The sequence below is a fragment of the Hippoglossus stenolepis genome, chromosome 19 (genome assembly GCF_022539355.2).
Source record: "Hippoglossus stenolepis isolate QCI-W04-F060 chromosome 19, HSTE1.2, whole genome shotgun sequence".
Lineage (NCBI taxonomy): Eukaryota > Metazoa > Chordata > Actinopteri > Pleuronectiformes > Pleuronectidae > Hippoglossus > Hippoglossus stenolepis.
The window spans coordinates 13740958-13754830 of NC_061501.1; the positions used below are offsets into that span (position 1 = coordinate 13740958).

At 45.1% G+C, this 13873-nt stretch overlaps 1 protein-coding gene across 1 annotated transcript; it reads left to right on the forward strand.

The window, feature by feature from the left end:
• Positions 1-293: 293 nt before the first annotated feature.
• trpc1 (transient receptor potential cation channel, subfamily C, member 1) lies at positions 294-13686 on the forward strand. The gene is made up of 13 exons (XM_035142752.2): positions 294-833; positions 1627-1781; positions 1885-1986; positions 2119-2321; positions 2971-3102; positions 3278-3473; positions 4105-4441; positions 6671-6810; positions 7010-7159; positions 11992-12176; positions 12330-12531; positions 12846-13040; positions 13181-13686. Exons 1-13 carry the CDS (start codon positions 668-670, stop codon positions 13406-13408), a joined length of 2391 nt encoding a protein of 796 aa, XP_034998643.1. The 5' UTR covers positions 294-667; the 3' UTR covers positions 13409-13686.
• The last annotated feature ends 187 nt before the right edge of the window (positions 13687-13873 follow it).

Consider the following 13873-nt stretch of genomic DNA (forward strand, 5'->3'; position numbering starts at 1 on the left):
TCTCGGGAAACACGCGGTGCACATGTAGTATTTGTGTGTACAGCCACTACATATGTATATATTTCACATATAGCTAAAGTTTCAGAATATAATGATATAGAGAAAACATCAGCACATATTCAAACAGGAATCTGCAGTTTAAACTGAAGCTTTTGGGAACTAATGTAAGAAGTAATGTAATATTTTTTTGACTTCCATCAGTTGAGCCTGAGGTTATTTCGTTGGTACAAAGCTGCACTGAGCTGTTACATAATCATGAGGCAGCATGAAGGAGGCTTTGCGCCTGCGACATGGAGGAGCAGGTGGAGGCGCGCGGGCATGCGCAGTGAGAGGCGCGGCAGCAGCATCAGGACCAGAGAGATCTCCAGGATCCGGCGACGGGAGAGAAGATGGTGCGCGTAAACACACCGAGGGCAGATCAGCGCGACGTTTACTCGGACTGAAACCGAGAATTTCCGCCGAATCCAAGTCGTCGAGCGGCTGATTTAGGAGAAAGCAGGAGCGCGTAAAAAGGGACGCAGCAGAGATGCGACGATAACAACGCTCGATGCCTCCGGTTCGGTCTTTACGCTGCTGCTGCGACAATAAACACCACAGGACCTCCTCTGGATAAATGTCCTCCCATCCGACGGGCTTTCTCGTGTGATGCTCGCCGCTTTCTAGTGGGATGCACATCAGTGTCGGGCCGTACTCGCTCTCCGTCGTCATGTCAGCTCTGTACCAGGGCACGGACACGTCCTCTCCGGATAAATTTCTGGCCCTGAAAGACGTGAGGGAGGTGAAGGAGGAGACGACGCTGGACGAGAAGCTGTTCCTGCTGGCCTGCGAGAAAGGTCTGTTATTCATCTCCTTCCTCCTCCTCCTACTCCTCTTCCTCCTCCTACTCCTCCAGTGTTTACCCAAACCAATGTCCACTGTTTTTTACGCACACTGTTTATCACAGAAAGGCTCATAGGCCTATTCGTTTTTGAATGTTAGAAGCTCAATGCTAATCTGTTTAAGATAATGGGAAAGCTGTTATTATTGATTGCTCACAGATTTCCCTGAGTGTGCACTCAGCAGCCCTGTTGTAGTCCTAACACCCAGCTCAGTTCCAGCATGGTCACTGCACCAAGCAAACTGTCATACCACTTCTTTTTCCTATCACAGCTGCCAATGTGCTGGCTACTGTTTAAATCTGCCCACAGGGACTCAAAGACATATTTTCCTTTGAACATCTGCTCCTCTGAAAGCTTTTCCTTTCCGCCTGCTCTGCAGACTTTTCACGGCTCCCTAACAAGGACAGTTAACGCAAACAAACCCAGCAAGTGTAAAGAGGCATGGGTGTTCTCAAGTTGGCTGGGAAGAGAGGGTTTCATTGATAAGAACACTGTGCAGGCAGATGCTGTTGCAGAGTAACCATATAAAGTCTCTATAAACATGACTCCACTGCAGAAATCCTTGTCCTTTGGGGGAGATGTTATTGCTACACCCGACTCGAGGGCTTGACAGAGGACTGCTGGAGCCGGGCCTGCGGGATGTTTTGCCTCATGACAGAGGATGTGTCTGTTTGGCGCCGTCCTCAGACGATACTTCACTGCTTTTATAGTCCTGACTCTGCCTGAATTGTCGCCCGGTGCTCTGCAGGTGACTACTACATGGTGAAGAAGCTCCTGGAGGAGAACCGACGCGGCGAGCTCAACATCAACCGCGTGGACGTGCTGGGCCGAGACGCCGTGACCATCACCATCGAGAATGAGAACCTGGACATCCTGCAGCTGCTCCTGGAGCATGGCTGCCAGGTAGAAAACACCCGGGAAAACCAACACTCTGCACAAAATAATCCATGCACAAGAAGTCACTTTCGAAATCTGCCGTCTGAAAATGATGCTTTTGTTTCTTCAGGCGACAGATGCCTTGTTGGTGGCCATAGACTCAGAGGTGGTGGGAGCTGTGGACATCCTCCTCAACCACAGGCCCAGGCGATCGTCCAAGCCCTCCATCGCCGTTAGTCTCCTCTCATCGATTCTCTTTCAAGAAAAACACTCATGAACACAGATGAGACGAACAGGCTGGAATAATTCAGATTTTCTTTCTCTACAGTATTCACACTTTTCTATGTTCTCTTTTCTTTTTTAGAAACTGATGCAGCGGATCCAGAACCCGGAGTATTCCACCACCATGGACGTGGCTCCGGTCATCCTGGCCGCGCACAGGAACAACTACGAGATCCTGACCATGCTGCTGAAGCAGGACATCTCGCTCCCCCGGCCCCACGCCGTCGGCTGCGAGTGCACGCTCTGCAACGCCAAAAACAAGAAGGACAGCTTACGACACTCCAGGTACAGACGGTGTCACAGTGTATAAATAATGATGACTCCGGCCCAGACGGCTGCATTAAGCTCCCGGTGATCTAAACCAGGGGTTCGCCGTCACACTGATTTATTGTCACTTGCAGTGGTCGACATCACTTTCTTCTCGCCGGTGAAGCCTGTGTTATTTTTAGGTGATGATTGTTTTGCTCCTCCCTGGTATGTTGGAGCTTAAAAACAGCTATGAGTCATTGGTTCTGTCAAGCAAAGTGTTCAGGAAAGGTTGCAGCTCCCTGAATTTGACGATAGCATTGGTTTTGAAGATGTCCGCTGTCTTCTCGTATGTTTTGGATTTTCATGAATCCTCTTTTTCCAGCACCGTGATCACCTAATTTGTGTTGTAGAAAAACAGCATAAAACAGCAGAGTTTCCTTTGTGGAAGGATGGGTGCTTCCTATCTGAATTCACAGCTGAGATTGTGCTGCTCTTCCTCTGCCTGGCATTTTTATTCTCACTGCAGAGAAGTGTAACCTCCCACACAGTGCGCTAACAGCATCAGTCTGCAGCTTGACAAATGAAACAGCTACAGGACTGAATGCTTCTCCCTGTTCCTGGTTCCTACACCTCCACCTGCTCCATCTGGTTTTTCATCCCTTTTTCATCCATTGGTCCCCGTCAGGTTCCGGCTGGACATCTACCGCTGCCTGGCGAGCCCCTCTCTGATCATGTTGACCGAGGAGGACCCCATACTCAGGGCCTTTGAGCTGAGCACAGACCTCAGGGAGCTCAGTCTGGTTGAGGTGGAGTTCAGGTATGCTTGCAATCAACTGGTGCACCTCCGTCCGTCATGCCTCATTTCTTCTCAGGCACACGTAGAGGAACATGTGCACAAAATGCGCACACAGTGATATTTTAAACCCTTCATTTACAGTCTGGAACAGATAAGAAAACTTTTAGTTTGATTATATCTCGTTTCTTGAATCCAGGAATGATTATGAGGAGCTGGCGAAGCAGTGCAAGATGTTCGCCAAGGACCTGCTGGCACAGGCTCGAAACTCTCGAGAGCTGGAAGTTATTCTCAATCACACGTCCAACGAGGATCACGTCGACAAGAGAGGCTTGTTGGAGGAGCGCATGAACCTCAGCCGACTCAAACTCGCCATCAAGTACAACCAAAAAGAGGTCAGACCAACAACTGTCACGTGAACGTTTGAATGTCAATATAAAGCCAATCTGCAATTTGCATTCACAGACTAGAGGAGAGATAATAATCCAACTACCCATTATTATGAATATTCTCTTACTTCATTTTGGATTTAACATCTGATCCAGTACACCACTGCTTGTCTTTGGGAAATGCGAGTTTTGCAGGATGAAGTACTTTCCTTGAGGCAGCGGCAGTCAAACACGTACTAAAGATTGAAGTTTGAAGCCGTGGGGCAATTTACAGCTGGGGTGGCTCAGTGCGAAGAGTTTGACTCATATATCACGGCAGAGTTAATAGCATCCTGTTGTTTCCTGTCGGGGAGATAAGACTGATAAGGTTCCTCTTCGGGCTGCACCTCAGAGAACTTGTTCCTGAACAAATTCGTTTCTTCGCCTATAGCATGTTTGTGTTTGGATTCTTATTGCAGAGAGAATTTTGATGCATTCAACTTGAGTGACTTACATCAGCTAATAATAGTCAATGTATACTATTAAAAAGTAATACAAATTTAAACTAATAGCCTCTGTTTAGCTTTTGTATTCTACAGCAAAGAGGGTTATAGATAAGATTAGATAGTCAAATCTAATTGTGTCGTCCCTCCTACAGTTTGTGGCTCAGTCCAACTGCCAGCAGTTCCTCAACACCGTGTGGTTCGGAGAGACGGCGAGCTACCGTCGCAAGCACACCTGTCTGAAGATGGCCACGGTGCTGAGCGTGGCCATGCTTTGGCCGCTGCTCTCCGTCTGCTACCTGCTGGTGCCGCGGTCGCGCGTGGGCCAGATCATCCACACGCCCTTCGTCAAGTTCATCATCCACAGCGCCTCCTACTTCACGTTCCTGCTGCTGCTCAACCTCTACTCTCTGGTCTACAACGAGGGCAAGAAGAACACCATGGGCCCCGCGCTGGAGATGATCGACTATCTGCTCATCCTGTGGATCATAGGTCAGGTTTTTACCCAGTTCAGCACGTCGTCATGCATGTGTGCACAGAGGAGCGTCGTGTACTGCCTGAACCTATCAAATAGAGTCAACATTCAATCCTACGAACCCAAATTTAACACAAGTAACTTGCATAAAGGAATGAAAATAAGAGATTCTCATGATGGTCTGTTGTAGTATCTTGTATCTATAATCCCATCAGTCAGAACATGACAAACAGCTGTTTCTACAGTGAATGACAGAGAGTCTGGTTTGACTAGGTTAAATCTCAGTTCTGCTTCTAATTGAGCTCTATAGAAAGGAACTGGCAGCTTCTTCTTCCTCCCCTGTGGTCCACCTGAGTGCTGGTATCACCGCACTCAGCGCACACACACACACACATACACACACACGGACACACAAACATGGACACAAGCTCTCTCTTCGGTTGAGGCTGGATAGTGACATTCTGAAACCCACTCCGTCTCTCTCTCTCTGGGGAAAAGCCTCTCTACCTTCCTCCTCTGCCAAGAAACCATTAGAATGATCATTCACTTTGTCTTTAATGGCTCTGCCTCCACAGCCATGAGATATTTGTCTCGTGGCGGCATCATCCCGCTGCTCCACCAGAAACAGAGCATGTCGGCGGCAGCACATCGGTCCAGGAAGCACTGCTGTCACTGTCCGACTGATAAATTATACCGATAACTGCACCCGACTACGGTGGCCCTGAGGTGCAGATCAAAACGGCAAATCACAAAACACAGCAGCAGATAAAAAAAAACAAAAAAAACAATGACTGATCCCAAAACACGATGGCCAATAAGAAAAAACAACAGCAAAAAAGAAATAAACAAATAAGAAAACACGACAACAAATTACAAAACACGACAGTAAAAACATGAAAACACGATGGTAAATAAGGAAACGCAACAAATAAGAATCACAACAGCAAATCACAAAACACATGGACCTTGCGTCCATCCAATCAGGGAAGAGCCTTGTTCATAGCATGTAGTAGAAGTTAATGCTATCGTGTTTTGGGATTTTCTTTTGTGTTTTCTTATTTGCTGGTGTGTCTTGTAATTTGTACTTCAGGGCCACCATACCTGACATCTTATGAAGAGATTTAGAAGCAATTGACTTCTATTGTTTGAAGTTATGAGGACGGTTGTGGTGTCATTTGCAGTTTATTCTCTACATTGCAGGCGTAGGATCAGTGGCGGAGTCATTAGAGTGTAATGGGTTTTTCTATGGGATGAGATAACTCACCTCAGGGGGGGTGGGGGTGGGGGAATTTGCAGGATTCATAAGTGCTGCAAAAGAGCAACATCAAAGATCAATTTGAACACGTTCAGCAGTTTTATTCACTGCAGGGTGTGATGCAGCGGTGCAGATTTTACTCTCTACCGTCCCTGCAGCAGCAAAACAAATTCCAAAAATGGGTTAAGTAATAAGAATGAGGCTGCTGATAATCCCCCTGCACTCAGACAACTGTGTGCTAATGTTATCAGGATGTGAAAAGGGGCTATTACAGCTCTAAACATGCGCTGGGTGTCGACAGGCACACACGTTAAACCAGCAGCTTTTCCCCCTCCATCCTGTCATTCCCCTGAGGCACGCCCCAATGTGGAAATCAGATGCTGAGAGAGATTGTGCGTGTGTGCTTCTTCATGCATGTGCACGTGTCGTAATGTGTCTCGGTGCATCCCTCGCCGTCTGAGTGCGTGCACTTTGATTTCTGCGTGAGGACTCAAATCCGGTCTTTTACGTAGAAACGCACAGGATTCGGCTCAGCAGGCGAAATGAATTTGGAAATCTTCCAGAGACGGAAACAATTCATGTGTGAAAAAGGGATTTCTGTGCCAGAGCCTGTCACTCATCTGCTTCCTGAAACAATGGAAATCAACAATAGATCAGTCAGGTTCAATCTATTGTATAATTTCTGACTCCAGGCGGAGACAATATGCCAAGCTGTCAGCTTTATATTATTATCCTTACTGTACGTTTAGAATTGGTTATATTCCATTTGGACACAAGAAGACACAACCAGACACACCTCCCTAAATCCTGCAGACGACACATTTTCAGCACATTAATCACTGATTATCTGTGTCTCGTACATTCCTGTTCCTCCCCGAGGGTCCCACTCACTTTTTAAATGTACGACTGCAGGATGCATTTTTCTATTGGTATGTGCATATGTGTGCATGTGCGTGTACGTGACGACGGTTGAATTCCTGCTCTCCTACAGGGATGGTGTGGTCGGACGTGAAGCGGCTGTGGTACGAGGGGCTGGAAGACTTTCTGGAAGAGTCGAGGAACCAGCTGAGCTTCGTGATGAATTCCCTTTATCTCTCCACCTTTGCCCTGAAGATCGTTGCTCATAGCAAGGTACCCACACACTTCAGATTTAGGAGAAGTATCACAGCATGTTTTTCTTTTGCTGGCTTCTTATACGATTGCAGGGAACGTAAAAAGGATAATTGTTGTTACTGACACAAAGGAAAAGGCCTGATAATGTATCTGTAAAGAATTAGTATCATTTTGGGGATGTTTGTCATGTTTCTGAACCTGTTTGCTGGTTTCACAGTTCAAGAACGTGGAGGACACCGAGAGGAAGAACTGGGACGCGTTCCATCCCATCCTGGTGGCCGAGGGCCTGTTTGCCTTCGCTAACGTTCTCAGCTACCTGCGCCTCTTCTTCATGTACACCACCAGCTCCATACTGGGGCCGCTGCAGGTGGGAGAGCAGCACACACAGACACACATCCTCACTGTTACACTTCAACACCTTCCACACAACTCAAGAGTTTTCAAGCCCCTACACGGAGGAATTTGGAAATGCTGCTGGCCGGGTTTTAGTTTAGTAGAAATTCTGGTTCTGTGTTTTAGTCTCTGGCTCCAAATGTAAGATGGCAGCTTCATTTCTGGATAGTGGGAGGAAGTGGAGACCCTCTTTATATACAGTCTACTATGGTTTGGAGTGAGATGTCCTCTGATATGGAGCTGAGACGCACATCTGGACGGAGACTGTTTGAGTTTTAACACATCAGTGTGGATGTAGCCACTTTTAAGAAGTTCTGATTCGATATTGTATCGGTTTCATGGTTAGAGGTGTGAGGAAATTCATTAAAAAGTTTTGATGGTGACTCCTGTAGCGATCATGTACTTAAAAAAAAAACACTTTGGATGAGAAAAATAATGAAATTCTTGCATAATGGTTAGAAAGCTGCTTCCTTCCCATCACTCTGTGTAACCCCAGCACTCACAAACATGCACCACCCACTCTCACAGTGAAGTGAGAACTCTCAGGGACAACATCACACCAGCTGTGCTCAGCAGAATCAGACCATCATCATGAGTATAAGCACCGAGCACCGAGGCAGCAGATGAATACGGTGCAATAATTTACCCATAAACAAACTGAAGACATCATCATAAAGCTCCGCGGCGTAGTTAACGTATAGATCATTGTTTCTACCATTAGAGTGAATGAGTAGTTTACAAAAAGTGATTATTCAAACTAGCTTCAGTGCAAGAGGAGCTGACTCAGTTAACCCACAACACATTTTATCTTCTTTTTTTATCACAAGCTGGCACATTTCCAACCCAACAGCAAATCTGGCTGCGTGACAATAAAGGGAGGAAAAAGAAATACTGCTTAAAGATCCTGTGCAGGCTGAGGAAACAGACTTTCAAATCATTGTAATGCCAATCGGATTTATTGAAAAACGGGAACCAGGTCCCATAACTTCGAACAACAGGTTCCATTTTGAACAACAAACATCTAATTTATAATTCATGTGGCTGTGGTGCATTGAGAGCGGATGTTTAGCATAGCAATAAAACATCGTATTTTAATCACTTCCTCATCATAAACCAACATTTATCCATCGCCAGCTTTTCTTTTACTGCTTTCTTACACAACAACAAGATTGTGCCATCGCTTTAACTCGACTGTTTTCAATTACAGATGTTGTGTGCTTTCTTTTTCTGAGGGAAGAGCAATAATCACCGCAGACTCTTGTAAATAGTGAATATCTGTAAAACTGTGAGAGTAATATATGTTTTATCTCTTAATACTAAGCAGTTTCAGGTGGACAGTCAAATGTGTATAAACTTAATGTATTTATAAGATAAGATTAGATAATCATTCAATAGTTGCACAACGAAATTTGCAGTGTCGCAGGGGCAAAGAGGACAGAACAAAAATAGACGTCAGTAAGGGTAATACATAAGTATAAATACAATATAAACAAAAGGAAACACAAGAATATAAGTAGAATGGAATGAGTATTGCACGGTTAAATTAGTTAAATCTGGACTTGGTCAAAACAAGTTCACATAGCAAAGTGTGAGTTTATAGCTCTTGTTATGTCACAAGAGTTTTTCCAACGCCCCAGAAAAGCCAAAAATCTGGTTTGCATATTTTCTACTCGGGGCTCCTCGTCAGTTCCAGCGCCGTAGGTTGTCCCTTCATATCCCATCCCGATATGTTGTTATCATCCAGCCGGCTGGCGTGGAGAGTTTGAGAAGTCGGCCAACGTCTGATTTTTATGCGGACGGCCTTTAGGATCTGATTGTTTCTCCATGTGTGACTCAACCACGTATAGAAATGTTCAGGTATGCAGTGAGGTCAGTGTGTTTGTAGAGATGCCTTCCTGTCATTAAGCCGAGGAGCAGTTTGTGGTTGACCTATAAAACACTCAGGGTCCCTTTTAGTTTCTTAATGAGGATTTTTCAGCTCCAATCTTCTCCGTCTTTCTTCTCCCCTTCACGTTCTTTTTCCTTCTCCCCCCCTCCTCCCTTTCACTCACCCACTCTGTGACATCACCGTCTGGCTTCGTAGGAATGGGAAAAATATTAGCTTTGGAAATAAATGTGGCTGTGTGTTCGTCGCCGCATCGCAGACACACCTCCCTGCTAATGCACACGCGCCCACACACACTCTCTCACACACACACACAGACAGTGAGTCAGTACTATGTGGGATGCAGTTATGTTGAGTGTCTCTGATTCCATCCTTCCTGAGGAGGCCAGCTCATGTTTCTGCCAGGGAGTGCCCCCCTGCTGAGGTTGGAAAGACTGATTGAAAGTGTGGGTGTGTGCCTGTGTGTGTCTGTGTGTGTATCTGTATCACCAGTGTGCACGTAGTGAGCTCACCCAAGGCCAGACTTAACCTCACTGACAGTATAAATATACCATAACCAGCAGCCTGCCAGGAAGAATGTATGAGCAGGAGGAAAAATACTGAAGTTTTAACCCCACCTCTAAAGAAGGTAGACGTTCTAACCAAGTTCTGAAAGGTTCAGTCACACAGTAAATATGACTGAATCACGTATTCTGAGAACAATTTGAAATTAAACTGCTGGATTTCTAAATTTTCTTTTTGTGGATTCTATTGTTCCACAATATAAAGTGACCATATTTATCTAGTGTTTTTCTAGTCTTATTGACGACTACCGTGGTCACACTACAATCCACATTCACCCATCCACACACATACAAATCCATACAGCTCTTTCCCCTATTACATACGCCATTAGACGCAATTGTGGTTAGGGATCTTGTCCAAGGACACTTGGAGGAGCGGGGGATCAAACCCCTGACCCTCTGATTAGTGGGCGGCGCTCTACCCCCTGAGCCACAGCTGCCCATGTATTGCGGCAAAAAAACTAAAAACAGGAGAGACTCACAGCTCGTATTTCCTTACATACAATGTTAGCAAATTCATGTTTATTGACTTATTTAGTAGAATATGTTTGTGTGTCCTCAGATGTATTCGAGGCACCTTGAATACATTAGACCCCACTTCCAGTCAAGGTTAAGAGCTCCTGACCTGTCGCATTCCTGCTCTGTTTGTACAGTAACTAAGCTCGGCTGCCTGTCAGGCTGCGCAAGCAGGGAACCCTCAGCTCCTAAATCAGATGTGTGCAAAGTGGCAGAGGGCATACACAGGGGGGATTTAGACATGACAAGAGAATGAATCACAGTAATAGACCAGCCCTTCTCCTCAAACAAGCTGCCGGGGGTTTCAGCGCAAACACTCCGGTCTCCATTCACCTTGAGGTGCAGGCGAAGTGGTCATCCCTCACACTGGACACTGGTGTGTTTGTGTTTTTGTAATGGCGAGCGTGCCTCTGACCTTGTTTGAGAATCTCAAGGTCCTGGTAAACAGATAAGCCACTCAGCCTCATAAATAGTGAGTTCCCAAAGGTCCTTGAAGACGCTCTCTGTCTCCGAGCCCCCTCTCCGGCTTCCTCCATGTTTGTCTGTCTACCCTCAGGTAGGGTGAGAGCACATGCAGCTGCCAGAACATGTTGTTTCTTTTTCCACCACCGCAGGGAATCACTGCTCAACAAGAACATGGAGTTTAAAATAGCCACAAGAAGTCAGACAGTTTGTTTACACGGTGCTGAAACAGGATCAAAACATCCAACTCGAGAAGAAGTGAAAAGCATTGAAGGGGCGATGCCTCTTCACATGTGCTGTTTACCCCAATAAAGCAATACAAACTTTTTAATACTGTAATAAATCATGACGCCATTTATACCGTATGACGACAAAGTATTGATCATTGTAAATTAGCTGTGGATCATGTCTTTAAAGTTATTGGTCGAAAAGGTGAATGCATTACTGCACTACATGACATTTTGACATATTCATGAAATCAGTTATCAAATGATCGTATGACGGGTAATCATTTTCTCATTTGCAGCGATATGGAAAATAGTTTTGCTGACTTTGATCTTTGATCAATCAACAAGTTTGGTAAAAATCAATTTCTGTGTAGTGCAAAAATACAGTTGCGGACTTGTGGAAGTTTTAAAGGTACAAATGGTGCAAAAAGACAAGTAAAGACAACTTCAATGTAATTCTGTTGAAATAAACTTAAATAGCTAAATAAGCTAATCTGGTGCGTTGTTACATAATGTGTATTTTCTATGTAATATTCAAAGTTGGAAATTCAATTATGCACACGGTTGTTTCCTTGTTATTAACTGTCTTACTGCAAAATAGGCCAGTGCCAACTATGCTGACAGAGACTAAACAATACTACTGCAGTGTTTCCCTTACTTACATTGAGTAAGTTAGTGCTATAGGGTCAGTTTCCTTTTTAAGTGTTAATGCAGATGCCAACTATAGAGTCAATGATGTCAGCAGACCGTTTTTCACCCCAGACATTTTGATTTATCGCAGCAGAAAAAGGGAAAGTGTAACTAATAACGTTAAAAATGTTGGCCCTGTTCCATTTAGGTGTTTCCTGCTGTTATACAGCACAGCTTACTATGACATGCGAGGAGAAGTATTTTCCGTGTGTAATGTGTTAGTCTCTGCTGTGTTTTTCCTGCTAAAAGTCTAAATGTCTCCTAGGAGAGAGTAAACTTATTTTTGGAGTAATAACAAAGCTAATTCTCACAGAAGCTTCTTGACAAAAGCAGCAAATCTAGTTTGCCTGCAGAACACATTACCCAGACCTCCACAGGCATGGATCTAAGTGAATTCAAATTTCAACTCATACTCATATGTGATTGTAATCTGTAAAAAAAACAACGATCCATCTCTCACCAGATCTCCATGGGTCAGATGCTGCAAGAGTTTGGAAAGTTCCTGGGCCTCTTCCTGCTGGTGCTGTTCTCCTTCACCATTGGACTCACTCAGCTTTATGGAAAGGACCAGAAGGACCCAAACAAGACTCCAGCCAAGGACTGCGAGGGCATCTTCTGCCAGCAACAGAGCAATGATGCATTCCACACGTATGGGCCAACCTCAGCGTGTCATTCTAGACAGTGATGACGACAATGATGAATGTTTAGAATACTTGTCCAGAGACGTTAGAGGCTGTTTGTATAAGGGATGATTTAACTGTTGAATTAGAATAGGCTTCATCAGCATATTGTGTTTTACAGGTTCATGGGGACCTGCTACGCCCTCTTCTGGTACATCTTCTCCCTGGCGCACGTGGCGCTCTTCGTCACCCGCATCACCTACACGGAGGAGCTGCGCTCCTTCGTGGGCGCCATGATCATCGGCACCTACAACATTGTGGTTGTTATTGTCCTGACCAAGCTGCTGGTGGCGATGCTCCATAAAAGCTTCAGACAAATTGCTGTAAGTCATTTGCGATTTCACAATACTGTCCAAACTGTTTTTCATTTCCTGTTGAGATTCAATTTATTGCAATTCACTCTGAAATGGAGCAGATGTTGAAGTTTTTTTTCTTTTTCTTTGGAGCCCTGCTGCACATTTTCAGTTTCTTTTGAACCATCGTTTGATTTTGCAAATGGAAACAGAAAATCTAAATCTATCCGGCTCAAGGATTTCAACAGAGTGTTTTTACATCTTCAGGATTTCTGTGTGTGAAAAAGTTCCTTCTCACATTCCTGTGTTCTCCACTTTCTCTGTGGGTTTTTGGACATCTGCAGAATCACGAAGACAAGGAGTGGAAGTTTGCCCGGGCCAAGCTGTGGCTGAGCTACTTCGATGACAAGTGCACGATGCCACCGCCGTTCAATATCCTCCCGTCGCCAAAGACCGTGGTTTACATTGTGACCAGCATGAGCAAGTGGATCTGTTCACACACCTCGAAGGGGAAGGTGAAGAGACAGAACAGCCTGAAGGTGAGAAGAATAGTGTTTGTAATTGTAGTTGGGAAACGGCTGCCGGTGCATTTTTGTGGTTTGAGTTTGATTATTTATCTGGGATGGACAAACGAAGGCCTTTGTAAATTCTATACTCCTTGTTTGTCTTTTCCATGCAGGAGTGGAGGAACCTGAAGCAGAAGCGCGATGAGAACTACCAGAAGATCATGTGTTGCCTGGTTCACCGCTACCTGACCTCCACCCGGCAAAAAATGCAAAGCACAGACCAGGCCACGGTGGAGAACCTGAACGACTTGCGCCAAGACCTCTCCAAGTTCCGCAACGAGATGAGGGACCTGCTGGGTTTCCGGACGTCCAAATACGCCATGTTCTACCCGAGGAGCTAAACAAAGATACACAAAGACTAGATATGTCTTCTCCATTTCCCCCTTTGACAAAACCTCTGCTTCTCCTGTATCTGGGACGCTGTGTGACGTGAGCATGTGCAAAAACTCTGCTCTTTGAGTCACAACTTTTAAAACCTGGAATTTAACAAGAAAAATATGTATTCTCTACCAAAGCCTCCAGACTTTCCCCCCCTCCTCGTATTATTCAGCTCTTTTGTAAATAAGGAAAGCCATTGTTTTCAATAGAAAGACAAATAAAGATTTAGGGAAAACTTTGACCCACTGGGGCTTTGATGGCTGATGCATTTTTCTGAATGCCGATCCTGCTTTGGAGACTACTCCCCTTGAAAACTGATTACTGGTCTTAAAGCCACAACACTGGCAGCTGTTCAGCAAACTGTCCAACGGTCCACTCCACGTGAGAGTCACATTACAAGCGCCTGATCCATTCCCAGGCTTTGCAGA